This window comes from Miniopterus natalensis, chromosome 8 (genome assembly GCF_054644295.1).
Source record: "Miniopterus natalensis isolate mMinNat1 chromosome 8, mMinNat1.hap1, whole genome shotgun sequence".
In the NCBI taxonomy this organism is placed as follows: domain Eukaryota; kingdom Metazoa; phylum Chordata; class Mammalia; order Chiroptera; family Miniopteridae; genus Miniopterus; species Miniopterus natalensis.
In genome coordinates this window covers 8458487-8486291 of record NC_142088.1, presented here as the reverse complement: position 1 = coordinate 8486291, position 27805 = coordinate 8458487, and the positions used below count along the sequence as shown (strand labels likewise).

The following is a 27805-nucleotide window of genomic DNA, read 5'->3' as shown; positions in this document are numbered from 1 at the left end:
AGGCAGGGAAGAGTCTGATGGCCGGTTCAGAGGAGAAAGCCAGGAGCTTTGGGTTTTCTGCGGTTTATCAAAGCGCACAGGTTTACTGGAAGAGGCTGAAGTCTTTTCAAAAGACTCCTTTCCTTGTGTTGTATTTTCAGATAGACAGATAGCTTTTTTATTTAATTTTATACTACTCATAACACTTTATTTTTACTTTGTACAAAATACAAAAATGCAAATCCAGAGAGTACAGAAGACCAGTAGCGACAGGCACACTGCACAACAGCAAACCTTGTCTAGCAAGACATTAGTTTTTAAAACTTTATTTTAGTGGATACATGCACTATATAAAACAACAACGACAACAACATCAAAAACACAGAGGCTAGATTTCGCTATTTCTACCCCCCAAATAATGCTTACTAACAAGACTTTGGATGAGACCAAAAAAAAAAAAAAAAAAAAAAAAATTTAAAAGGCCAATAATATTTTTTTCATAAAAATGTAAAAGCTACCATAAAATGTCTTTTTCTCCCCATCACACTGCTTGAATTTCTTCTGCAAAGCCATACATAAAAACAAAACAAAACACAAATCCTGAACTGGACAGTAAATACTCAAGAGGGTTGTTACCTAGGTAACCACTCAGTAGTTTAAAGAACCTTTTAAACATCTGGCAGCCTTTCTATTCATTGCTCAGTACAGTGCTCTGGCCATCCTGCCTCTTCCCGCCTTTAACATCCTGGAATAGAAATGCTTGCATCCTTGAGTCTCTGTTCCTAAGAACTAGTTTTGAAAAAGAAAGTAACGTACAAAAATATTTAACAGAACTATGAGAGACATAGGCAAGGAGTCTTCTCTTCATAGCAAAGTCGGGTTTGCCTTGCATGGCTTCTATAGGACTCTTCAGGGTTTGTTTATCTGCCCCATGAACAAGAAGGCACCTACAGAGTTGAAAGAAAACAATGCGTGACTACAGTTTTAAAATGAGATGGAAGGCACATTTAAGGGACGGTCCCTGGCCTGAGTTGAACCTACTCCTCTCAATGGAACTTTCTGCAATGATGGAATGGTTTCTAGCTTCATGGTCCAAGATGGCAGCCAATAGGCACATGTGGCTACTGAGCCCTTGAAATATAGTTGGTGTGACTAAGAAATTGAATTTTTAATTATATTTCATGTCAATGAATTAAAAATTAACGTGAAATAGGTGCATGTGGCTAGAGGCTCCCATGGTGAACTCTTTGGTTCCAGGGCACACTAATTATGACATTAAAGATGCAATGGGACAAGAGGGTAAGAACTAGCTTATATTTTGCTTTAAAAAGAGTAAAAGTTAAAATGTATTAGTTTCTCTTCTGTACCAACATGAAGCCAACCTCTCATCAAAGACAATCTTATTTGTTCTTCAAAATTGTACTGAGGGTAGGAACTACTGTTATATGGAGCTAAAGTTTGAACCAATGGCTGACAGAGCCAAGATGGACTGAATTAACAAATTAAGTCATAACCATGGAGTTGGCTCACAGAGGTTGACAACATCTAATTTCTTGTAAAATTTTATTGGATTAATTTTTTTAAAAATCAATAGATGTCAAAAGTGCTCCAAAGGGTCGCAGAGTCCTCTATATGTTAAAAGTAAAACAACCAAACATACAGTCTTGTCCTCTTTTGAAAGATCCCATCACACTGTGTAACCACAGCCTGATTTTCCTCTCTCCAGGGTGTATAGTTGATGTGCTTGCAATTGTTGCCACATGGGAAACAGACTAAAAGCAGAACCGCTGCATTTAACTACAATGGCAACCTACCTCTCTGAATTCTAACTGTGACCAATGGGAGAGAATCACTCACCTGTAGGATTATGTCGGATGAAAAATAGAAAAGGTCTGTCCACTATAAACCAGGGAGGAGATGACCTCGCAATTAGAATCGCAGCTGCGGGGGGAAAGGAAACATTCACCATCCTGTTTAGTCCACACCAGCACCCTCTTTAATACAAGTACCGACTCCTTGTAGGGTTTTATGAGGATTAAGTGACATAAACATGGCAGCTCTCAGCACACTGTTTGCCACTGAACACACACCCAGTGCATACTCACTGTCAGTACTGGCTGGCTTTTATTTATCCCATCTGCCCCCTGGTGAAGGGAGCTGGGCCTTTCAGCCTAACCAATCCCTTCTGCACATTAAGGCCCAGCTTCGTGCTCAGCCACTGAGTCTGCCTCTTCCTCTGGTACGAGCTAGGTTTTCTTCCACTGGCAACACAGACCCCCTCATCTGGGACCTACTGTGCTGTCCAGCTCGTCTTGGTGTAGACATGAGGCTTAGAAAGCAGACTTCTTTAGTTCATGGTCTGAGACGTGCCTGCTCTGCCCTGCTCACCAGTAGTGGCTTCAGTTTAATAAGCCTGTGGCAAGGCCTTGAAGGCAGGTGGTGCAGGCACAACTGCCCCGTGCTCACGGCGATGACCAGGTCCTCTTGTTCAAGCCCCAGGGAGCATTAATGACGGGGGCTTGATACTAGAGAAAACTGCAGCTACGCTGGGTAAACCACTTACTCGGGGTTATTAAAAACTACTCACTAGTTAGCAGATGGAATAAATCAAATTCCCTCAAAACTTATGCAGAAGCCCTAATCTCCAACGTGACTGTAGCTGTGCATAGGGCTGTCAAGGAGTGTTTATTTAAATGAGGTGGAGCCCTAACCCAGTAAAACTGGTGTTCTTATAAGAAGACAGGGAGACCAGGGGTGGACGGAGAGAGAGAAAAGGCCATATGGGGACACAGTGAGAAAGTGGCCATCTACAAGCCAAGGAGAGAGGACTGAAGAGAAACCAACCCTGCCAACACCTTGATCTTGGACTTCGGCCTCCAGAAGTGCTAGAAATGAATTTCTGTTGCTAAGCCACCCGGTCCGTGGTACTTGCTATGGCAGCCTGAGCAGACTAATCCAGCGGGGCTGGGCTTCAAATGGATGAGACCTGGGCAGTTACACAGGCCCCACACTCACAAGGACCCCGCCCGTGGTTTAGCGATCTGCTGCTGCTGTCTTGAAATTTTCGATCACTTTTGAACACGGGGCTCCATATTTTTGTTTTGTGTAGAGCCCTGCAAACCATGTAGCCCATCCTGATAGTTATACTGTTGGCAAAATTGGTCACTAACTTTGGCAAAATTTAGATGTCACTTATAATCGCCTAGAAAAGACAGGAGGCATCTTAAGGATTCCAAGCCCTTATTCTAGATCTTTGCTTTAAATGCTATTTCAAAGGAACAAATATTAAATGTTCATTTTGGAAAGGCAATAAAGTGTCTACTGTAGGTATAAATGGTACCTTTTAATGACCAGAAATATTTGACCCAGTGACAAGCGTCGCTGAGATATTGTTTTATGAGATTGGCCATATCTATTCAGGCAACCCCTGTGGATAATTAGGGGGTAAAAGGAAAACAACTCAGGATTGTCTGTTTCCTCCTCCATTATATAAGCCGTCAAAGGGGAAGCAGATGTGCATGTTCAGATTACCCAGACAGGCTGCACGGCATCCTGCTCCAATGCGGTGGCTGCGTGCTAATCCTTCACTTTGTCCTGGATAAACCCGACTGACTGGTTTCCTATTAGTTAAGTGCTATTACTTCATGTTTCAATCTGTAGATTGGTCTTTTCTGCCAGTAAGAAGCCAGAACACGCTCTGTCCTTGGAGAGCAGGGTTCAGCCCACGGCTGTGCTCAGGCCAGTGCAGGGGGCAGATCTTGTCTTTATCAGGTTTTATAGAAACAGCCACGCCCACTGCCTCGTACCATCTCTGCAGCTTTGTTGCCACAATGGCAGAGTTGAGAAGTTGAGAAGCCGCTTTGGGCGCACAAAGCAGAAATACATCGTTTGGTTCTTTACAGAAAAAGTTTGTTGACTGTTGTCCTGGAGGAATTTCTCTCACTGAAGCACTTCCCTTAATATGAGACAGCTCGGAGCTCCATGGACACAGGTCCCCAATCCGTCTCATTCCCCACTGTGCCCTGACAGTCACCCAGAGTGCCTGACCAGAAGTGGATGAGCAGCTGAGCCCACCTGCCCCCCCTCGCCCGTGCACCAGGACCAGCCCCTCCGGGACCCCAGCTTACTCGTGACTGCTGAAGCTTTGGTTCCATCTTCACTGACTTCAATTTTCGCTTTTTGCAAGATGTGAGAAATATGAAGGTTTTCTGACCCTGTTTCCAGAAAATAAGACAAAAACAACAGCATTTGTTTGAGATGCAGACCATCTGTTTAGTTGGAAAAGGAACCTCAGCCATGGCCAATTCCAAATCTTAAAGGTGTAAGAGGAGAAGCGACCTTGTACAGTCCTGGGATCGAAGGCTATAGGACTGTCACCTGTGGTGTCTGCTAAGGGAACTGTGACATCACTCCAGAGGAGGGAGTTCCAGCCCCCAAATATGTTCGTGCCTCTAGCAATTCAACTCCGATCACTGAGAATTTTATAAACAAATAAAAAGGGTGGGGCCTTAAAAGGAAGCGTGGCTACCTGGAAGCAGTGGGCCAACATCATTTCCACTTACATATGTCAGATACAGGAAGGGCTTCAGATGGCATTTACAGGTGGGGAAACCAAGGCCCGGGGTGCTTTTAAAAAAAGTCTGCCCTCTAACCACACGGCTAGTTAGTGGCAGAGTAAGTGCTGGCTTTTCACAACAAGAACCACTCATCTTAGGGGCATATCAGTAAGAGAAGAAGGTCGGGCATGAGAAGGGTTCTGTTGTGAGGATCAGACTCAGAAATGTGGTTTTGCCGCTGGAACCTTCTAGTGAATTCACTTTCCTTCTCAGCAAATCCTTACCACCCCAGCAAATCCTTACCACCCCACTGGGGGCAGCTCTCAGGGACAATGCAAACGGAGGTTAACGTTGGCCTTGGCTGGACGTGGGTCTGGATGCAAAGGGAAATAGTGCTGCTTGCGTCATCTGGTTTTATTTTATTTTAAATTTATTGGGGTAAGGTTAGTTAACAAAATTATACAGGTTTCTGGTGCACAATTCTATAATCCATCAGCTGCACACTGCACTGTGCGTTCCCCACCCCACCTGGTTTTAAGTTGGCTGCACCCATGCTTGGCTCTAATATGACCAATGGTGAGTGAGGGGCCCCTGTGCAGGGCCCAAGTCACCTGAGGAGTTAAACAGTACATCTCGGGAGAATTGGGGCGCCTATTCTTCCCTCTGAACACCTGTGAACTCCGTGGGGACACTAGGTAGTGTTTAGGCTACACAGGATAACCCTAAGGGGAAGTGCAGGTTAAAACCGTGCTTCTCAAATGTTAGTGGGCTGAGGACTCTGGCAGAGTGAGGATTCCGAACCAGTAGGTCTGGGTCAGACCCCACATCATGCATTTCGAGCAAGTTCCCAGGTGATGTGGCCACCGCTGGACAGGGATGAGTGTCTGACTAACAGGATGAGACCGTCGGAATGTCCATGGAGCTGCAGCGTCACCAGGGAGTCAGGTTTATCCCCGGGACAGGCACTCGGGTTCAGGTAACTGGGGCTGGTGGTGAACTAATACCTTTGCACTCAAAGGAAAGAATACAGACTGGAGGGCAGGTAATGTTTAAGCCAGGAATTCGCTTTGGTGGGGGGTCGCTGTGCTCCAGATGAGAAAGAGAGAGGACTGACCGACCATTCACACATAGCTCCAGGAAAAGGTACCTATGTCGGCAAGGAAGAGATAGCATACCCACTGTGTCCTAGAAGTTTTAGGGGGGAAAAAATTCTAATCAGACTCCTTTGAATTTATATTATTTCAGAATAATGGGCATGAAATGACAATACACATCTGGATATTCTGCATGCCTGTTTGGTGGAAATAAGCAAGTATTTGAAAGCCCAAAATATCTTCATTTTTAAAACACAGGGAAAAAGTGTACATTAAAAAAACCAAAACAAATACCTAATTAAGGGCCATACTTTTCGGTAATAGAGACAATACACAAAACACTTCTTTACCTGGGAAGAGTCACTTGGGCTTCACGGGAAACGTGCGTGTGAAATGCTGGGAGACTGACTGACACTGACTTAAATGATCAAGGATCAACAGTGCCACTGGGCGATAAACCAAATTAAACCTTGGAGAGTGTTAGGGCAACATGTTTATAATTTTGACCTTTTCTTTCTGAACGAGAGACTCAGTTTCCAGCACAGTCTTCAAGTTTAAGAATAAGTTTTAAACTGAACATACTTGTTATTTTTGCAAAATTTGCCTTTGATGGATCAAACATCTCGGTGATGCCAAGGACTTTCAGCGGTTCCTTTAGATCTGTCTGTGCTGTAGCTGTGAACCTAGCATGAAAGCAGAGAAGAGGGGGGGAAATCATTAGACTCTAGGTGATATAAAATGGTATCAGTGGCAGTGGACACATGTTCACAAACAGGTTCTTTTCTAAGCACGCTCTGAACACCAATCTAAATCGCACTGTAAATTTTAATCCCAAGGTAAACAGAGAACAACTCATCCCTCATGCCCTCAGCTGGCACTAGCACCCCAGAGTAACAGCAAGAGGGGTGCTCTCCCCTTCACGCACCAGGCTCCCTGTTCCAGTCTCAGGAAGATCCACAGAAGTGCCTTCACTTGTGTGGACACGGAGACGCAGGGTGCTGGCAAGTGTCTACACTGCAATGTCTACAGTCCTGCCCCTTACCAACCAAAGAGCCCTTGTCTTGGCTGCTGTAAGAACCACCATCCTTACGGGGGTTGGGGATAGTCAGAGAGGAGACACATTCCCGCTAGGTCACGGTGGAATTCAGAAAGCATCCTACTGTTAAAATGAGAGCAAGCATTGGGATAGGTGTCGTGGTATTGCATTTGGATGTAATACAGGTTTCTTGGATATCTGTGGGCTATCTGGCCTTAGAGCCATCCATATGTCAGCTATTAAAGATGTCACCAGAGGATGTTTTACCAGATTTGACCACATCCTTTGGGAAAGCAACAGGTAGGTGAACGGATTCTCATCACAGATGAGCCGGAATGCTAATTAACCCTTATAATTATAATTTACCCACAATGTCACCATCTCATTCATTTATATCAAGCATTGCCTGTGTGAAGGCTTATTTTATAACAGAAAATAATCTTGGGAAGATTACTAATACTGTTATCGATGTACTTCTCTGATTTCTTGACTCAATGACTGCAAATTAAAGTAGAACCAGAAGGCACCACCCACCCGTGAGGTCTGGGTGGCTAAAAACCCTAGAGATGAGCAGAACACTAATGTGAAAAAGTTCTTAAAACGGGGCCAGCATTCCCTCCTTCATAGGTCTAGGCAAAGTGTTCTCTGACCTGTTAGAAATTCAGGATTCAGACCGAGTCTGGGATTACTTTTCCCTTGGACTCAAGTCTTAACGGCTCGAATTCCATCTGTCTTATATGTTCAGGGTGTAACAGGAAAAGTTCCCTAGATATTAATGTACGAATTCTGCCTGTGGTTTCAAAATGTTTCCTTACCACCTAGCTTTTGGACCTTGGTCCTCAGCAACTTCCAGCTAAAACTTAGGTAGTTAAAATGAAGCCCTTTATCAAAAAAATGGAACACTACTAAACTTTACTGTAATTTCGTCCTACTAATATGATGACATGCGCGTGTTTTCCAGTCTCTCGAACAGAACGAGGCACGTTCGGAGCTGGTGGTTTTGCGGAGGCCGAGACCGGCGGCCTTCTCTCCTTTTCCACTGTCATTGGCCTGCCCTGTCAGAGGCACGGGGGTCACAAGAAACTTTTCCAAAAGCACAGCCCTGCGTTGCTACCATGCGACTTCCACACAACGCAACGGGCTTCGCCGGGGGCCAGATCTCAGCCTCGGGTCGGCTGGAATCTGACACAATCGCTACGAGGATCCAGCACTCCCACTGTCTCCTCCCTCGGGGAAAGGAGCCACTTACTTGGGCAGGACGACCTGCACCCTCTTGGGGACCATCATGCTGGCCCAGCTGTCTATGGTCTTGGCGCTGATGTGCGGGACGATGGCCGCGAGCGGGGTGGAGCTCTCGCTGGGCAGCGCGACCAGCATGCTGATGCTTTCCCCGTGGTAGGGCAGCTCGATGAAGTTGTACCACAGGCCACTGGGGGTGCTCGCCGACCCTAGAGGAATCAGAGGCAGGGTCAGGGCGCGCCGACCCTAGAGGAATCAGAGGCAGGGTCAGGGCGCGCCGACCCTAGAGGAATCAGAAGCAGGGTCAGGGCGCGCCGACCCTAGAGGAATCAGAGGCAGGGTCAGGGCGCGCCGACCCTAGAGGAATCAGAGGCAGGGTCAGGGTGCGCCGACCCTAGAGGAATCAGAGGCAGGGTCAGGGCGCCTGCCGACCCTAGAGGAATCAAAAGCAGGGTCAGGGCGCGCCGACCCTAGAGGAATCAGAGGCAGGGTCAGGGCGCGCCGACCCTAGAGGAATCAGAGGCAGGGTCAGGGCGCGCCGACCCTAGAGGAATCAGAAGCAGGGTCAGGGCGCGCCGACCCTAGAGGAATCAGAGGCAGGGTCAGGGTGCGCCCACCTCCTGGCGCGGCAGTGACTGCGCTCGGCAGGGTAGCTGGGGGAAAGAGCAATGCAAAACAGTGTCCTCAGAAGGACAAAGATACGGCAGACTGGGTTCCCTTCCCTGCTAGAGAATTCCCTTCCTTCAGTCTGGACCGTCTAAACTCGTGCCTTTGGGCGGTACTAAGATGACATCAATTCTGTTCAGGGGAACGTAGATCACAGGGTACTCCGGGCACAGTGCTCTGCAGAAGTCGACCCCTGAGTAAAGGGATGAGCGGGAGCTGCCTCAGACGGGTTCTGCTGGCCGGCCTGCGCGTTGCTGTTGACGAGAAGGCAGCGCCGGGAGAAACCGCTTCGGCCGTGTGGGGCCCGACCTCTGCCAGGCCCGTACCAACCCCTTCAGCACGTTTATAACCTGCAGTGCCCCACAGGGCAGGAGTAAGCATTCTGTGTTACTATTGGGGAAGTGACAATTAGAGAAATTATGTAACTGGCCCAGGGGCACGTGGCTAAGCAGCGGAGCTCCGGGACTCGGGCTCTGCGTCCAACGCCAAAGACCATCCTTGTACTTCAGCACCCGACCCCCTGCTCGCTCTCCATGCACCCCAGCAGCTATCCTCAGGGCTCTCAGATACTTTGGTCCTGGGCCCTCGATTCTTCTTGCACGTAACGTAAAAGCAGTATTATAAAGGCTCTGGGATATTCTGGAGAAAACTGTTTAAGTCTACTTATCCCCAGGTTCCCAAACTAATTTGATTTTAGAACCCTTTTATCCCATGTAAAATATTCAAAACGTTCAGCGCCTGAGCAGCACGCCTGAGCACCGCCGGTTAGAGTGAATGACAGTGTTGTCACGATAGGCACTGGCGAGAAGCCCGGTGGGGCAGGGCCCGGAGGGGCTGCTAACTCCCTGGGAAAAGAGTCTTCGACAGAACACGCCTCAGGTCCCGTGGAACCTCTACATTCCCGCCTACTGAGAGAGTTGTAAAAATTAACGAGATGGATGGAAAACCAGCATCTCTAGATTTATGGGGGATTTCTGAAAAGTTTTATTAAACATACTTCAGGCTTTTTGAGAAGAACTTGGTCTCCTCAGTGAGGTTATTTAACCTCTGTGTGCCTCCGAGGTATCAAGAAATCAAAAGAGTGCACCTCATAGGGCTGTTGAGGTGATAAAATGAGAAAGAAATACATTAGGGAGTTAGCAGGGCCTGGCCCGTGGTGGGTGCCCCCTGAGCACCAACCCCCCTTTCTCACCTTCTAAATGACCTAGAAGGACATCAGTTTAAGGAAGACAAAAAAGAGAAAGCAACTGATCTCATGATTTTCACTTGTCTTTTCTCTGGGGGTGACCTTTGCCAATCGCTGCACTCGAGACAGGTAGCATCGATAAGCCAGGTCTCCACAGATGGGGGTGGGGAGAGACAGCAGACTCGTCTTTGCTACATAACAAACACTTTTAGCTATAAAATATGATAAAAATAGTGAAGCAATCAGAATGACACTACAGGATGACATTGCAGGTTCCTCTTAAGAAAGACATGTGTGGCAATTCATGCACGTGAATGCTCACTCCACCCCGCGTCTGTCCTGGCGCTACCTATGATTCAAAGACAGGACCCTTCATCTCTACTGACCCTGCATAATGCAATGGTCTCAGCAGAAACTGAAAAATCAATGGGAAAGTGAGAAAAAAAATCACTTTCTTATAAGCCCTTTAATCCTCAAAGAAAACATTAGGTCCCTGCTCTGGCAGAGCTAATTTTTAGAAACTGTGAAATTTGGGAAGCAGTTAATAAGTGATTACTCCAGGGCATGAAATAAGAACCTGGAGGTATTCATTATCCACTTCTAGAAGTGTTCAATGTTCAGAGAAGGACTGGGGTCATGAATAATAAAAACTTATGAGCCAAGTGTGTTTGAGGCAGGGAGACAGCTTCTACTTCCACCAGTTAATCCAGCCTCGACTGGAGACATCATTAACCAGCCATTCAACATCCAGTCACTCACGCCTGCCTGATGATTCGTTTCTCCCCGGCCCCGCTTCTGCTTCTGATCACAGCAGCTGATGAAAAAAGTCAGGTCTCTAGAGGCGTATGAATGTAGAACAAGTATTTTACACGAATCAGCATCTACGGTTCTACGACATGTTGTCTGAAGCCAACCATACATCGGAACAGACCCTCGAAGTGTGCACTCACCGCTCCGGAACAGAGACAGCTGGGCTAGCATGGGCACTTGGTAGGACTTCCCGTCGGCTGCCACAAATGGGCGTTTCTTTGTGTTCTCTGGTCGAAACCGTGATTTCCACAAACCCTTAAAGTACAGGGCATTGACCAAGACCATTCTGGTGAGCACACCGTCGATGAGGTCTGGGGAGAGCAGATTGTCGATCTTACCTGTGAAGTCACAGAACAACAAGGAAGAAACTCAGGGTTGGCAGTGCATGTGAGGGCAAAGCAGCTGCTGGATCAGAATGAAAAATCAAGGAGAGTCTGAGGTTTTAAAAAGCAATTTTTTATAATACCCTTTTGGTACTTTCCAATTCTTTTTCTCACTAAAAATTAAAGCTGAAAACAAGTTAAAAAATCAGAGTCCAGGAAAAACTTGAGACGCTCTATGCAGGGATTACCAAACTTTTCATCAAGAAATTCTTTTATACCTATTCCTTATCAGTCTCATGCTTTAGGAAATTTTGCTCATCCAAACAAGCCATATTTATTAATTTCCCTGTTTTTTGCTAATAACTGACATGCATGACAACACCAATGATGGTTTCTGGTCAGTACAAGATAAGCAGCCGGGCTGTTTGAACCCGAGTTGATTTAATTCCATTCAAAATAAAGGAACACTTTATCCTGTGCAATGTTATCACAGGTGAATGCTTGGTTCCTCTTAAGATCTTAGAAATGGTGAGCATCGGTCTGTAATCTGTGGTTAAGGAAGAGTGGAGGTTAACATCGGTGTCTATATTTTTGAGTCAAGGATCGAGGTAGGTGCTAATACTAGAGATGAAAAGAAACGAGGTCTGTCCCCGGACTCCTGATTTTGAAGGAAAAGTTTCTTCACAAGACGTCAGAAGGGTCACCTTGTTTGTGCCGAGAGTGAAGGAGCGGCCACCTTGATCCGGGAGACTCTTGTGAAAGTCACAAGGATCCTGCAAAGTGCTACCTGGGCTTCACACTCTGATTTTTCATTTAGGTTCTTTTGGCTCCATATGGGAGATTAGGCTGTGTGTGTGTGTGTGTGTGCGTGTGCGTGCATGCACAAGAGAGATCACTAATACTCAAAGCTATTAAAAATTAGTTCAGTGCAGCCTTTAGCCCAAGCATATTTAAAAAAATTAAACGCAAGTTACAATATATTAAATAGTGAGAGTAAGACCAACAGTGTGAGAAGAAGCAAGAATGTCTAATTCAGTAGAGAGATTTAAGTCCTTTTACATGAAGCACAAGAAAATTCCGATGCACGATAAACAAACGTTAAATAAACCACGAGAGAAGCAGACCTGGGTTTCCCTGGCCGCGGAGGAGCGGTTTCGTGCCCGCTCCTGCCACCAGGGGGCACCAACGCCCCTGACCGCAGGGCCCGAAGGAAACCCACTCCCTTCAAGCAGCCATCACCCGGGGCCGGGGCCGGGGCCGGGCCGGGCCGGGCAGCGAGCTCCTCACGGCTGGCGCCGCGGGGGTGTCTCCGCCTCTGCCGGGACGGCCCGGCCCGGCCGCCTGCCCGCGAGACGGAGCTCCAGGCCCCTCGGCCGCCTCGCCGCCCCACCCGCCTCCCGGGCCCCTCCGTAAGGCCGTGCTCGGCACCGCCGCCACACCGTGGTGGCTCGCTCCACGCAGGTGTGCGGCGTCTCCCGCAACCGAGCCTCGACCCGCGCAAGGAGGGCGCGCCGGTGCTTGCTCACGGCCGCCTGCCCGCGCTCCGCAGTCGGCGCGTGTCCGAAGGAGCCCCTTCCGCCTTTCTTAAGACAAACGGAGCCCGACTGCCGCCGGGAGGACTGAGACACTAGGGGCAGGCACGAAAAAGGGAAGAAGGGCGAGAGAAGGCGGGAAACGCGAGCAGGCACGCGGTCCTCCGGCGGGGGCGCCGGGAGGTCAGCCGCCCGCGGCCGCGCGTCCCTCACACCGCCGCCCCCCCCCTCGCTGCCCGCCTCCCGGCGCCCGTGCTCTCAGAGAAGAAAACGAAACAGAAAAGAACCGTCCCCAAAGAACTGCGGACCCCGAGGAGCAGGCCGTCCCCAAAGAACTGCGGACCCCGAGGAGCAGGCCGTCCCCAAAGAACTGCGGACCCCGAGGAGCAGGCCGTCCCCAAAGAACTGCGGACCCCGAGGAGCAGGCCGTCCCCAAAGAACTGCGGACCCCGAGGAGCAGGCCGGCACCGTGACCCAGGCGAGCGCAGCGCCGCAGCCCGAGGCGGGGGCGCGGGGCGCGCGGGGGGCGCGGGGGGCGCGGGGATCTGCCGGTCGGCGAGGGCAGGCACGGCGGCTTCCTCGAGGAAGCACCACGAACTTGGGCCAAAGGCTGTAAAAACAGCGCACACCTGCCCGTGTGCGAAGGGCCAGGCGCTCCGCTAGACGCTTCCAGTGGATTTGTGCTCCCGTGACACCTGCGTGCTGTCAGAGCTGTTCTCGGAGTATCGCGGCGATGCCTGTTTTACGGACGGGGACACTGAGGCACCGGGAGGTGAGGTAACTTGCGCAGGTTACCAGTCAGCCAACGGCAGAGCTGATGCTAAACTCAGAACGCACGTGCGCCTGTAACGAGTGCGCTAGCCGGGCGACAGTGCAAGGGACGGGCCCTGACGCGGGGAGGGGTGTCCCGGGCAGCGGGCGCGCGGGCGAGGCGGGGGCGGCGGGCAGGGCGGCCCGCGGGCCCCGGCGGGCAGGGCGGCCCGCGGGCCCCGCCGCGTCCCCGCGCGCTGGGCGGGCCGTGTCCGCTCCTCCCCCCGCGGGCAGGCGCTGCCCCTCCGCGGACGAACCTGCCGGTCCTCGCACGCGGACCGCTCGGTCTCCAGGGTCCTTCTGAGCCCCGCCTTGTGGGCAAGCGGGGCAGGTCACCCCAAGGGGCAGTTTGGAAACTTGTGGGGGTGTTTCTGGTTAAATGGGCAGTGGCGAGAGACGCGACAGGTCCTGAATATTCAGAGCCCGAAAACACTGAAGAGCTGCGCTCTCCCTGCAAAACTTCCAAACAACCGCTGGATACTCACGTTGGCGAGAGGTCAGCTTAGGATCTGAGCCCAGGACCTCGCTCTTTTTCATGTTAGCACATGTATCTTTGGGGGGCAATACTTTTAATGTGCTGAACTTGCTGGGAATGTGGCTACCACGAAAATCGAGTAGAGACGATGTTTATGTTATTTAGAAATTTACGAAGAGTTTTGTACCATTTCAGAAAAAACTGCATCAATAATGGTAAGGCAGCTCATGGTTTTCATGTCACGGGTACAACATACGTGTCTTGGTCTGTGCCCAGGGGTTTACCTATTGACCTCCATATAAAATGACTTTTGTCGCTCCTTGTATTACAGTTTGGCATTACACGGGGTTGGGGAAAAGTAGGTTTACAGTTGTGAGTGCACAATAGAGTTTATTCTTTTTTTCTTTAATATGTCTTTATTGATTGCAGAGAAAGGAAGGGAGAGGGAGAGAGACAGAAACATCAGTGATGACAGTCATTGATCAACTGCCTCCTGCACATCCCCTACAGGGCACAGCTGGAAACCTGGGCATGTGCCCTGACCAGGAATCGAACCTCGATCTCCTGGATCATAGGTCGATGCTCAACTGCTGAGCCACGCCGGCCAGGCCAGAGTTTATTCTTGTATTATTATTTATTAATCGTATTATTTTCCACACAAAAAACTGCAAACCTACTTTTGCCCCTCCTGGTACTCATTTTTAAAATTTTGTGTCTGATGTGTTGGTTATATTAGCTATAAATTTCATTCAGTATAGTAAAGAGAGTATTAAAGATATTTGTTTAAATAGAGGGAGTTGGGTCCTTGGGATTAAAAAGCACTGCTCGGGTCTCTCGCCCTCAGTTCCCCAGATGCAGTAAGCAGTTGACTGAGAGGACGTGCATTCAAGTGCTCTGAAAACTGTCGAGTGGCATGCTAATGTGACTTAACATTCCTAGTACAGAAGGAGGCTGGGAGGGCGCAGGGACATGCCACAGTCAAACAGCCACCTAGCGTCTTGGTGCCATCAGCTTCCTACCACTGTTCTTAGGACTACAGGCTCAGAGAAACCTCTAAACCCTTCACATTTGTTGGTCTCCTGATGGTTTCATGGTTAAACAGTCCAGGATCCTGTTGAGAAGGGGTGCCATGGATTTCCCCAGACCAGCCTGGCTCTCCTCCACCCTGCAGAGCCCTCCTTGCCCATCTCTTCACTAGTCCCTAATTGGTTCTCAAACATTCATGTATGTAAGTCTGATGATGGGTGGTGGAGGTAGGTGAAAAGAGAACTTGTTTTTTATTTATTTAATATATATATCTATTGATTTCAGAGAGAGGAAAGGGGAGGGAGAGAGAGAGACAGAAACATCAATGATGAGAGAGTCATTGATCGGCTGCCTCCTGCACGCCCCTGAGGATCGAGTCCGCAGCCCAGGCATGTGCCCTGACCGGGAATCGAACCTCGATCTCCTGGATCCTAGGTCAACGCTCAACCTCTGAGCCACGCCCGGCTGGGCAGGAGAACTTGTTTTAATGCAGAATGTTAGGTCCTTCCCTTGGGGTCCAGTGATCTACATTCTAAACATACGCCCCAGGTAATTCTCACACAGGTGCTTCAGGAACCACACCGAGAACAGGATCTGAAAGCCAGAGCTTCTCCAAGTTTTATCTTTGAGCTTCGTTTCCCTATTGAGTCTCTTTTGCTTCCACTCCTGTGCCTTTAACTCCCCCTTCTATGAAAAAATCACTCCCAAATTGACATTTCCAGACTTAGCTTTCCTCTGTCGTTCTGGACCTACCTCTCGTCCCGGATGTTCTCACCCGGCCCTCCAGTTTACAAATGAACAGGTTTAAAACAGGTCAGACATTTGCTCAGTTTCATGGGGAAGAGACACAGGTAAAGAAGTAATCTTTACAGTGTGGCAAGTGCTGTAAGGCAGGGGCGTGGAAGGGGCACCATCATATGCCCATGACCACCGCGAGGAGGCGCCTGCTGCCTGAGATGACAGAAGCAAGGGGCAGGGAAGGCGAGAGACGTCAATCCTGAGTCTCAAAGGCCAAGAAGGACACTCCAGGCAAAGGAGACAAGAGACACAGAAGCAGGAAGAAATGAGCCATAAAAATTTCAACACAGGCAAGGGCCAGTGGGCGAGGACCGGGGACGAGATGCAGTGAGGAAGGAGAGGGTCTGCAGGGCTGTGCTCTGCAAGGCTGCCCATGCCACAGGGAGAAAAACTCCCCAGGGCATGCGAGCTGTGGCACGAACAGGGAAGGAAGACACACTGGTCAGCAGAGTCTGGTTTTCACAGCAGGCGGCCACCAGACCTGCAGACGTGAGCTAGAATCTTAGAGCCTAACTCACACTTTCACCCACAAAGTATAAAATCACACAAAATGCTGCCCAGGGACCCGCGGCCACTCACCCCTGGTTTCGTTTTTCACCCACGCGTTGATGGAGTCGCAGGCGGAGGCCGGGTCCTTGAAGTTCACGTTCCGGACCTCGCACTGGAACACGTCTTTGTTCCTCGTGACGAAAGGCACTTCGATTTTAGAGCCATTCTTCACGAACATTGCATTCGCCACTGTCACAATATCTTTGTTCTTCTTGGAGACGATGGCCTTGTTGATCTTCTTTAACGTTTTACCAACTCCTGAAGGGGAAACGAGAAAACGCGGCAATATTTCCACAAGAATTTCGAAAAGTTATTTTTCAGAGTATCTTCCATCTTATGGCAAATGACAACAGTGTGAAGAAGATAACATGAGGAGCGAGAGGCTGCGTCTTTGTTTTCTCAGTGTCCTCACGGGAGGAGAGGGTGGGGGTAAAATCAAGTACAACTATTAATAGGCCTTAAAAGTCGGTTCTGCTTCAAGCGCCAAATCAGGCGCATTCAAGCATCCAGCACCTTCCCCACAGGGACCTCGCGCTCCTGGAGGCCTTTCTCGGTGCCGGGTCAACAGGGGACTGGCAAGCGCCTCAGTCGTGTAGCCACGGAGGGACACACGGAAGCAATCTTCCCAACCCATTCTCTTCCTCACTTAACGAGTCCTGACAGCTAGCTCCTTTCCTGCCAAAGATGTAACAACGTGATTCCCTTTTTCTATTTTGGAAAAAATAAATGAATAGAATAAGCATTTGAAAGACTATAAAAAATGGCCATGTGCCACCATCCAAGAACAATGTGATTTTTGCTTGATATCAAGCTCAAAAAGCCAGGGATTAATTTTATGGCAATGTAAGCTTTATTTTACACGAGCCGTTTGTGCGTGCTCCACTTCGTTTTAGAGCGCAGGAAAGAGGAGAGTAAGTTGTAAGGATGAATTGTGTTTTTGTAGAGAGCTTGTGTTACGGATCCTTCTCACTCATTTTGCAGAATGACACTGTCCTAAAATGCCCTGCAGGTGACCTCGATGGTCGTCTGGAGAGTCGACCTGTCACTCTGCGAGTGTTTCTTCTTCTGACCCCTTAAACCAGGGCAGGGGAGAGACTCCCAGGCTCCACAGCTCCACGAAGAGATGGCCCTTAGGCCTTTGTTAGGTCTCTCATGACTCTACCTCTCACACCTTCTGTGGGGCAGGCCTGGCAGGTCCATTTTATAAGTCGAGGAGCAGCAAACTTCAGAGGCCATGTCCCAGGCCTGTCCCTTTCAGCCATGCAACCTCCTCTACACACCCTGGTCTCCTGCTGGGAAGAGATGAGAGCAGATCTCTCCTCCTTTGCTCGACACTGTCCTGCCTACATCCCCAATGAGAGCATCACTATTGTGTGTTCTCAGAGGCAGAGCCAGCCCCTTCAGATCAGTGTGTCACATCAATGGACACACAGCAGTTTGGGAAGAAAAGTTTGGGGTGGGAGGGGGGAAATAGCTCAGCATTAAAACAAACATAAATCCAGTTGCTGGTTTGGAATTGGACTGGCTGACAGATGGCCCTAGGAAAGGTCCTAAATTCTAGCAGCGCTTCTCTGTGAAGTTATAAATCACCAAGAATTTCTGAACCTCCGAGCAAGGGGCAGAACAGTGTGTTCCCAGTATTTAGTCTTTCCCTGCTCCCGAGGGGTGAATAAACTGCACACTCGTTCAGAATGTTCATGCTGAGTCACCAGGGCAGGGCAGTTAGGTTTTGGGTCCCTGCAGCACTGGAGGCCACGCTGAGAACACCGCCAACGGGGCCCGAAGTGCACAAATCCCACCTCACTCATCTTCCTCTCCAGATGAAGGCAGCGACAAAGGCAAGGCTCCTAGAATGCATGGCCAGCAGAAGTGAAGGAGTGTGGGTAGGAAAAATCCGTCCTTTTCACATAAAGTCACCAAGACCTGGGTGTGAGGAGTGACTGGCTCACGGTCACAGTGCCCTGAGGGGGTCCAGAGCTAGCCCTGCTTCCTGCCCCCTGCAGTGTGGCAGAGGCGGGTGGAAGGTAACTCTGGGTGAGAAAGCCCGAGCTAAGCCAATATGACATCGCTGGGACACAGAAGCTCTGAGATAGGTTTAAATAGGTCATTAAAGACAAGGTTTTCTTTTAAGAAAAGTAAGCCTTTTCCATTGGGCCTTACTTAAAAAAAATTTTTTTGTAGCCTTGCATTCTGAAGTAACTATAGCTTCACAGGAAGCTGCAAAACAGTGTACAGGATGGTCCCACATACCTTTCGCTGTTTCCCCACTGGTGACATTATGTATGGCAATGCCCCCGCCAGGAAGTTCCATTGGGACTGTCCACGGAGCTCATTCAGATGGCATGTGTGTGTGTGCACACGCGCGCACATAGCTTTAGGCAAGTTTATCCCCCCGGGAGATTCACGCGTCCATCATCCCAGTCAAGACGCAATGGTCCCGTCACCACAAGGCTTCCGTGGGGCCTCCATGGCACACCCGCCCGCCTGCCCCGCTGGCATCTTGAAAAGTGCGTTCACAGCCATAACGCATTTTTAGCCCTGTAGGAAGGCCAAGGAGGTGCGGTGGACCAGCAGTTTTCTTTTCAGAGATGAGCAAACTGAGATCCTGGGGTTGACCCAAAGCCCCACAGCCACAGAACAGAGGCCAGAATCCAGCTCTCCTACCCTCAGCACCGCAACATCTGTGCCTTAGGGCAGAATGGCCGAGCCCCAGCTGGCACCAGGAAACCCCATGTGTCTGCTCCGCTGGCATCTGGGCTTTAAGAGAGGACCCAGCAAGGGGTCCCCACACACGGGGCCCCTGCGGGAACCCGAGGCCCGAGCGCATTGCACGCACCTTTCACGCCGTATCGCATGGCCGCGGTGAGCTGCGCCTTGGTGCGGCCATCGGCTCCCAGCTGCAGCATGCCCAGGACGGACGCGATCCCATGCGGGGAGACGACGATGTTGTCCTGAGGCCGGGACTTGGCAATCTGGTTGAAAACTTGGATTCCTATGTCAGAGCCCAGTTCCTCCAGGGGCTGAGGGTTAAACTGAAGGCACACGGAGGGCAAAGTCACTGTGACCACGAGGAAGAAGGGGAAATGCCAAGACATGGTTCCTGCTGGCGAGGCCAACCTGAAAATCAGATCAAAAAAAGAACATTGGAATGCTGCTTAAATGGACACATTGGAGGACTACTTTTCACTCAGTCAGGTATGAGATCTAGTGTTGTGAATGATCGTTGGTAGCTTTGCAAATGCCAGGCTGAGGGCGCACCCCTGCACCTGTAAATGTGCCACCTGTCCATGGCGGGTGGAGCAACACCCTCCATAGACCCATGACTCCAGCCGTCGCTCCTGCACATATGATGCGCAAATCTGTGGCCCGGGTCCTCAGGTGAGTTTCAGTGCCACACCTTCACCTCCAGATCACAGCGGATGTTCAACAAACACATGTGGGCTTGAACCTGATGGCTTATGCACTGTTTTTTGCTAATTATTTTCCATTGCATCAGAATCATATTTATTGAGCCTGACTAGGAAAACAGAAATGCTTTCCAGGAGGGTGAAATTCACTGGGGTGGGAGGTGGGCTGGCAGCAAGGGCTCCCCGCCCGCCACCCCCACACAGGGCCACAAGGTGAACCACAGAGGTGATCATTCAAGGTCATGTAGCAATTTTCTTACATGTTGTGAAACAAGCACATTTTAAAAAAATTTAGAGCATTCAGAGATTCTCCAGAGCTCCATAGTAAAATAATTGTGTAAAGGCGGCCCGTCTAAATTCAAAACAGGTAACTGACCTACATACACGCACCTACTGGGGGCTTTCCTATGGCCAGCGTGGCCTACTTGGACTTTGGCACCTAGGACGGGCTCTAATACCATGACAATCTCCCGAGTTTCTCTCAGCCTGTTGGACATTGGAGAGCTTCCAAATCCTGATTATGGAAGCTTTGCTCATTTTATCTAAAAATTAGACATTGTGTCTGTTTTCCCTCCCTCCCTCTCTTTCTTTTTATACCCCTGGAGATATTAGCAAATATTTGAATAAATATTTGAATCCGCACACTCATAAAGGACATCAAATTGCTTTTGCCTGTGATAGCCTACAGAGGATTCACTTAAATGTTATAGATTTATGTAGAAGATTATAAAATGGATATAAAGGATCAGTAACAGACGGAAATTTAAGAGTTGACAAACACAATCTTCCAATTAAACAGCGATCTTATTTAGCAGAATTTTGCTTGGTTATGAATTTTTGCTAAGAGAACAGTTCCATTATGAAGAGGGGGAAAGCTGCCATGGGTGTTTTTCTTGGTTTCTTGGACTTGGGGAGTTTCTGGGAGATGACTACGAGCAGTTTCATAACAGTGCATGAGGAGAGTGTCAGAGCTGTGCAGAACTTGGAATCAAGAGCCATTTTTGATTGATGTTCTGGGCATAACTTGTTCTTGGCCTCAGTTTCCTAGGCTAAATGCTCACTCCTCTGAACTCACCTGGCTTATGTACACGTCTGAAACTAAGCTTTTACTTCTCTCCAAAGTTCCGTCGCCAGGAGAGTGGATACTGATCCACAAATTACTTTAGGCTTATAAAATCCCTAATACCAATACATACCCATGTCCAAATAGACAATCTCTTACATGGAATAACTGCCGAAGTTTTCAGGCTTTGACATGCTTAGTCTCTAGAGGATAAGCAGATTCTCATTATGGGAAGAACACAATAATCCCCCGTTTATTTTCAAAATAAATTACACTTTAAACTTTCAAGTAAGAGAGAAAGACTAAAGGTGTTGCCCAACTGTATTACATAGCATCAGTATGTTTCTATTTCTTGAATAATCTTTTCATAACAGTAAAAAAAAAAAAAAAAGATTCTAGTTTAAACCGTCCATGGAGGAAGATCACAAACCTATAAATAAAAGCATCATTACAGGCATATCCCTCCAAAGGCGGGTTTCTCCTTCCCCAAAAACTTCTGGTTTCTCTTCCTCCAAACCTTTTCCTTCTCAGTGTGGGGAACAGTTCTGACGTATCTGGGTACTGCTTCGAGCTTTAAGAGACTGAGCGTAGGGAATAATTGTTGGCAGTTTTGCGAATGCCAGGCTCAGAGTGCACCCCTCCATCTGTAAATGTGCCACCTGTCGATGGGCAGAGCAACACACTCTCCACACACCCCATGACTCCAATTGTCACTTCTCCACAGATGGTGCTCAAATCTGTAGCTCAAGCCCTCAGCTTAATTTCAGCGCCATATTTCCAACCATTTGCTGCATATTTTCACCTGCTTGCTCAGAACACCACCTTGGCCTGAAAAACCTTAGTCTGTGAAACCGACCAACCGTCCCCTTCAAGGGTGGTATAACCTGTCGCTAGTCCTCGGGCTTGCCCACGCCCAGGCCTTTGCTTCTCCCCTTACCTACCTACTGAGCATCAGAGACCCCCAACCCTTTCCAAGGGCCGTGGGAAGCTTTCCCGGATGGCCCCAGATGGGGCTATTGGCCTCCTTCTCTGAGTTCCCATAGCATTTCCTATCTGCACCCTCTTTTTCTTCTTCAAGTATTTTTTCTCCCAACTAGACTGAAAGCTCACAGAAAGCGGGGCCATGAGCCTTGGGAATCCTAGTGCCCACAGGGTCCTATGTGGGGCCCTGGCATTGGTAGATACTAAACCAGAGGTTGACCCATGGGACTTCCAGCTGCTCCAGTTGTTTGGTTTGGAATACAAGGCATTATAAAACCATTTAAGCACCTAAAAGTTAGATGTCACATGCAATCTAAATTAAGTTATTCTCAGGAAAAATGGAAATGAATGGAAGTTCCAGCACCACGGAGTTCTCATTCCTCAGGCAACCATCGGGCAGAGCAACCACCCGCAGGTCACTGAAGTCACCTCTCTAGGTCGCGAAAGCTCTGTGGCCAGACTCCTGCCCTGAGCCAATGCCACTCCATCGAACAACAGGGGAGCAGCAGAGCCGGTCACAAAACATGAAGCTTAGTTTCAGCCTAATAAATTCTTGTTCACAAAATAAAATATATGTTATACGTACCACATGAGCTAATGAGACATCTGTCGGCTCTATTTACTATAACAAATAAGATGTAAACAGTTTGGGGAGAAAAAACACTAGAAAGACTCTTCTGGCTCCCACTCTTCGCCAGATGATTCACATCTGTTTTAGGAGGACCCGGGAGTGTCTAATAATGGAAAGTATTCCATCTCTTTCACTCTCTAAAAAACATCTAAAGTGGTACATGTTATTATATATATGTATTTAAAATCTTTAGGTCATGAAAGATTTCAAATATATGCAAAAATAAAATAAACCCCCAGGGCCCAATATCCAAATAAAATAATTATCAACTCATGGTCTATTTTATTTCTTCTAAAATCAAAGGTTGTTTTGAAACAAATTCTAGACACCATATAATTTAAAATATTTTCAACACATACTTTAAACCTGAGGAATATATATATTCTACATATACATATATATCAGTCTTTATACACACACACACACACACACAGATACAATATCATTATCCCACTTAAAAATCAATAATTCTTTTATATATTAAATATCTAGCTGGTATTCAAATTTCCCTGATTCTCTTCTATTTTTTTTTTTTTTTATAGTTGATTTGAATCAGGATCTATAATAAGGTCCACACACTGCAACTGGTTGATGTCACTTGTCTTTTGAAAACTCTTCCTCTAGTTGCTTTATTTTTAACATTTTCCTTGTAACTTCTTTGTTGAAGAAACCAGGTGACTTGACCTGTTGAGTTTCGCAGTCTCGATTTTGCTAACTGCATTCCCGTGATGCTGACTTCCTGTGAATTGGGGACCAGCAGCAGGGGTCTGCACACTTCTGGGTGTGATCTGGCCACACTCTGGTTTGTCTGTGGCTGCATTCAAGCTCCTACACAGCCCCTACAGCCAGCTGGGCAGAGCTGCCCAGTTGCGACAGAGATCATACGACCAGCAAAGCCAGACACAGTCACTGCTTGGCTCTTTGCAGGAAGTTTGTCTCCTCTGCCTTAGAGGCTGATCAGATTCAAATTTCTTTCTGTTAAGAATATTTCACGGAGGTGTTGTATCTGGTGCTGGAAGAAAGAGACAGTGGCTATTTGTGTTTTCCTTTTGTGTGAGTTTAGCAGTTACTCATGATCATTGCTTAAGTGCATTGTTTTATTAGAGGTTGCCCAATGACACTATGTGATTCCAACATTCCTTCTTCATTAGTTGGAACACTTGAGCAGAAAGAAATTTTCCATAACCGACTACTTGGTTATCCTGAGGTTCAATGTGTCTAGCAAAGGCAGGGTGAATGCTTGAGTCATCTCCTGTACTGTTCTCAGGACAATAAATTGGTTATCTGGCATTTTTAGAGTTGACCAGAAAGGTTTTGTTTGTTTTCTTAGTGCAATTATAAACTTATATTTTTAAACATTTTAAGGGCCTTGATCCACTGAAATTTTATTATCCTATCGTCTTGATGTTCAAGACGAGCCTCTCCAGGGTGGCTCCTGAACCTTTCATATGACCTGGAGTCTCATGAGTTTCTTTGTTTTCCAGTATGGCCAAGATGTTCCAGGCTCGTTTTGCCCATTCCTGGCCCAGGTGGAATCAGCCGCTTTTGTAGGGGGCTCTGGTTGCTTTTAGTGGGAGACAGTATTTAAGAGACCACAATCTGAGTATGCACGCCTAATAAACGCTAACTGGGAATGCTAGGCATTGCTAATGTGGAAAGTCCAAAATGCACTGACATCACTCTCTGGACTATACCCAAGTTTTGAAGTTGGAATTATAAACGATAGACCGTTTACCCAAGAATCGGTGTGCGTCCTGTGCCGTGCAGCCCAGGGGAGGCACACTGGGTGGTGAAAGAGCGGGAGTGAGCTGGGCACTGAAGCTGGGCTAGAATAACCCACGTGGATGATCCTCATGCGAAGGCGGTTAGTCTCACCCTAAGAGTGGGATGCTAACAATGCAAGGGTCTGAAATGAACAACTGGAACATGATAGGACAAGGACAGTCCCCTCGTTTATCTCGGTGGGAGGGTGTGAGGCCCGGCCCCTGCCCCCTCAATGAAGCTGGCATTTTCTCAAGCACAGGGAAAGCTCTGCTATCCTTCTGGGCTCTCTGTTTCTAGGATCTTTATTCTTAGTACCCAGAGCCCCTTATTATTCTATATTCTGCTTTTGGGCGAACCCTTCTTTCTAGGGGGGCTACAGGAGGTAGAGAGAAACAGTACATCAGAGTACATAGGAATCATGACATCTCCCAAGAGTTTTTCTTGACAGTTTTTCTTCCCAAAGGAACAAATGTGAAGGAAAGGCATTCGGCCGTCACACTGAGGCTGCTGCGTGGCCTTGAGTAGGATGAAGCTGCCTGGCAGTCATGCCCAATGTTTCTCACCATTACTTTACCAACAGGCAAAGGTCTAACCCTTCAGGGTATATGGCAGGAGGCATTCTAGAGACTTTTTCTTAAAGCAGGAAGTTAAATGAACCAGCAAAAGTGAAGTGCATGTTGGCTGGTGCCCTGGGAAGTGTGCGGAGTGTTATCTGAATGAGTCAGCATCTTTAAAACTTCAGAGAAGACAAGGGACAGGCTAACTGATCAAAGTGACAGCAGCCTGGTGGTTTAAATGTGCTCTTTCGGGTTACTGGGGAGAGGCTTACAGACTGCCTCGAATTCTTTTTAAAATTTTTATCACACTTCAAAGTGTGTTCTTGATCTATGATGGTAATTAATTGAGCCAAAAATGAACTTAAAAAGACTCAGGAAAGAAATGCTCAGCCACTAAGGTATATGGCAACTAAAAAGTTTCTTCAATGCAGAGACACATATTTTATGATTTACATTCTAACTGACATCCAAATGCCTTTTATCCGCATATCAGTCATTCTTAAAATCTCTTTTGGGGGGTAGGGGAGAGGATATGAGGAAGAAGATGGTAACTGGGGCTTTGTTAGTTGTCTAACTTTTTAAAATATATATATTTCTTTATTTCAGAGAAAGAGGAAGGGAGAGGGAGAGAGATAGAAACATCAATGAGAGTGGATAACTGATCGGCTGCCTCCTGCACGCCCCCTACTGGGGACTGAGCCCGCAACCAGCCCCGACCAGGAATCAAACCGTGACCTCCTGGTTCATGAGGGGTTGATGCTCATCCACTGAGCCGAACCAGCCGGGCAGTTGTCTATCTTTTAAAATACAAGCTTATGAGATATTTATTCTATTTTCCTCTAAGTGTGAGGGAAAATTAATCTAAGGTTCAAATCCCATTTCTACGATCAATTAACCAAGAGTTCAAGGGCAAGTCACAATCTTTATCAGCCTCAGCTTTCTCCTGTACCATATTAGAAATCAAATTTCAAGGATGGTCATGAGAATTTCATAGGCACAGACAGACAGACAGCACGGTATCTGGCTCAGAGTAGGTGCTCAGTAAAAGATGGCTCCCTTCTTCTTGTCTTCCTCAATAGTCAAGAACTTAAACAGTTCCTGATTTTTTATTTCAACAACTATTTAGAAAGTCTCAAGGATCAAGCTAAGAAAATGAGTCAAGCGCAACACTTCCATCTTAATAAAGCCCTGTCTGCATCTTTATAGCTTCCTTAGGCTGTTTGAGACATAGAGTAAGACGACGCTGCTGTGTTTTGATGTCTCTATGAGAGAATGAAGGAGTTAGATCATAACGGGGGTGGAGGTGGGTGAAATACCTTTAATGGTGCTGAGATATGTTTTTCGATCTACTGACTATGTCACTAAATGTTTTATTTATAGTACCGAGTCCTATAGACTTTCTTATTGACAAATCTTTAAGATGCAACAGTTCAAATGGGTGATTTCCTAATCAATAGCAAAGAGATGACTCAAGGCTTATGGTGATACTGACCAGTGGCTTTCAACCTTTGTATTTTTTTAGACATAAAAAAAGTACTTGACACTTTGTCACCAACTATATTTTTAGTACTTGTGAAAATATATAATAAAAAGCTGGCATGAATTTATAAACTCTTTAATAAACTGCAAATTCTTTTTATCTTGGTACTCTTCAAAACAGGATTTGGTACATTTCAAAAAATTATATTTTGATATATTATTTACTCAGTCTATACTCAAAGCTGGACCATGAACATGAATTTTCTGACCCCTTAGAATAACTGATGTTGCTGATGGGTCCTCAATTCATAGGTGAAAAGTCAATGTTCTCTAGACTGTTGCTAGCAAACAAACGAGGAGTGTTAGAAGTGTAAATTGATAAAAATCTTTCTGTAAATCAATGTTTGGTATGCATAATCTTAAAAACGTGTATACCTATTGGAACATTAATACCCTTTCTATCAATCATCCCTAAGGTAATAATAAAAAAGATTTGGGTCTAAAAATGTTCACTGTATAGTTATCTCTAGTAGCAAAATCATTACAATATCCTTTGCAATAAATAATCGCCTAGCAATTGCCATTGCAACCTCAGCTTCCAATGGAAGGGACACTGTGGACGGCCTTCCACCAGCCTTGTGCACTTCTCCTCTAGCTCCTGTGTGCTTTGTTGCTAATAGTTTGCACCTGTCACCTTCAGAGAAATGCTGCTGGGAGTTGGAGCCCATTTTCTTAGTGGGCTTCAAGTGGCTGGAGTTGACACACACCATTTCTCCACCCCAGAGGCCGACAGCCACTGACTACTGGTCTGGGAATATTCGAGCCTGGCTTCTTTGCCTCGAGGTGGCTCAGATCTCCAGAGGTCTCCAGGATTAGGCTGAGTGTGAGACTTCGACTGATATCCCCCCCTTGATTGGCTGCTCCCCTTTCTAATAACCGCTTCTCCCATTCTTTCACTATGTCACCTGGGGGCCCTTCCCTAATGAGTCATTTGGACTTTATCCTTGGCTCAGGAATGCATCTGGGAGACCGTGACCTCTTACATCCAACAATAAGGGTCAGTTCATGACATCCATCTAACACAATATCATAAAGATATGGTCACATATTCTGCACATATCTTAATTGGGAAAAAAAAAGCTATGGTATAATTAAATATGTAAAAACAATTCACAGGCACCAAAAAGATTAGAAAGATGGATTTCAAGATATTATTATCTTGATATTTATTTCTGATGGTGGGAAGATGAGTATAGTTTATTATTCTTTATACTGTTCTGTATATTTTTCAAAATTTCTCCAATGAACACATCACTTAAAACAACAGCTACAGAGAACAAGAACAGTGGTCCAATCTCAGGATTGTAAAAGCTTGAATAAAAAAATGCAGTCACTGGAAAAACAGAAAGAGTTGAGAAATAATATAGCGAGAGCCCTTTATATATGACACCCCTTCACAGCCCACAGGCCATTCCACACTGAGTTTTTCCAGCAAGTGCTGGTTCTGTTTCGATGCACATGACTGGAACCATTCATGTGACTAAATCTACATATTAGATATTTAATGGCAGGGATTATAGTTTATTAATTTTTTTTATTCCCCGCGTTTAGCATACTACCTAGTATGCAGTAGGAACTCAGTAATGTTTATGAAATAAACTGTAGCTCAGTGGAAATGAATGGATTCCATTATTATTCTAGGCAGCAGCAACTTTTATTGCTAACGTTAAAAATTCCAACTTGCTTAAAACTTGTGGAATGCATTCTTAAGTACTGAAAATAATGGCCATCGTTTATTGACCATGTGCGAGACCCTGTACCTGGAGCTTTATACATTCAGCAGC

The 27805-nt window shown here is 47.1% G+C and overlaps 1 protein-coding gene across 1 annotated transcript; it reads right to left on the bottom strand.

The window, feature by feature from the left end:
- Positions 1-289: 289 nt before the first annotated feature.
- On the bottom strand, positions 290-19193 carry SERPINE2 (serpin family E member 2). Its single transcript, XM_016199209.2, has 8 exons — positions 18916-19193; positions 16110-16337; positions 10707-10904; positions 7915-8113; positions 6212-6312; positions 4107-4193; positions 1837-1920; positions 290-926 (listed from the first exon to the last, which is right to left on the bottom strand). The coding sequence occupies exons 1-8, from the start codon at positions 19172-19174 to the stop codon at positions 889-891; spliced, it is 1194 nt and encodes a 397-aa protein (XP_016054695.1). The 5' UTR covers positions 19175-19193; the 3' UTR covers positions 290-888.
- Positions 19194-27805: the final 8612 nt, after the last annotated feature.

Bases quoted from the DNA above. Each gene is read 5' to 3' on its own strand.
- SERPINE2 (XM_016199209.2), bottom strand. From the start codon at position 19,174: ATGTCTTGGCATTTCCCCTTCTTCCTCGTGGTCACAGTGACTTTGCCC. The intron at 10,905-16,109 runs GTGAGTGGCCGC...GTGACTTCACAG, and splicing joins GGTGAAAAACGAAACCAGGG to GTAAGATCGACAATCTGCTC. The intron at 8,114-10,706 runs GTGAGTGCACAC...TGATTCCTCTAG, and splicing joins GCTGTCTCTGTTCCGGAGCG to GGTCGGCGAGCACCCCCAGT.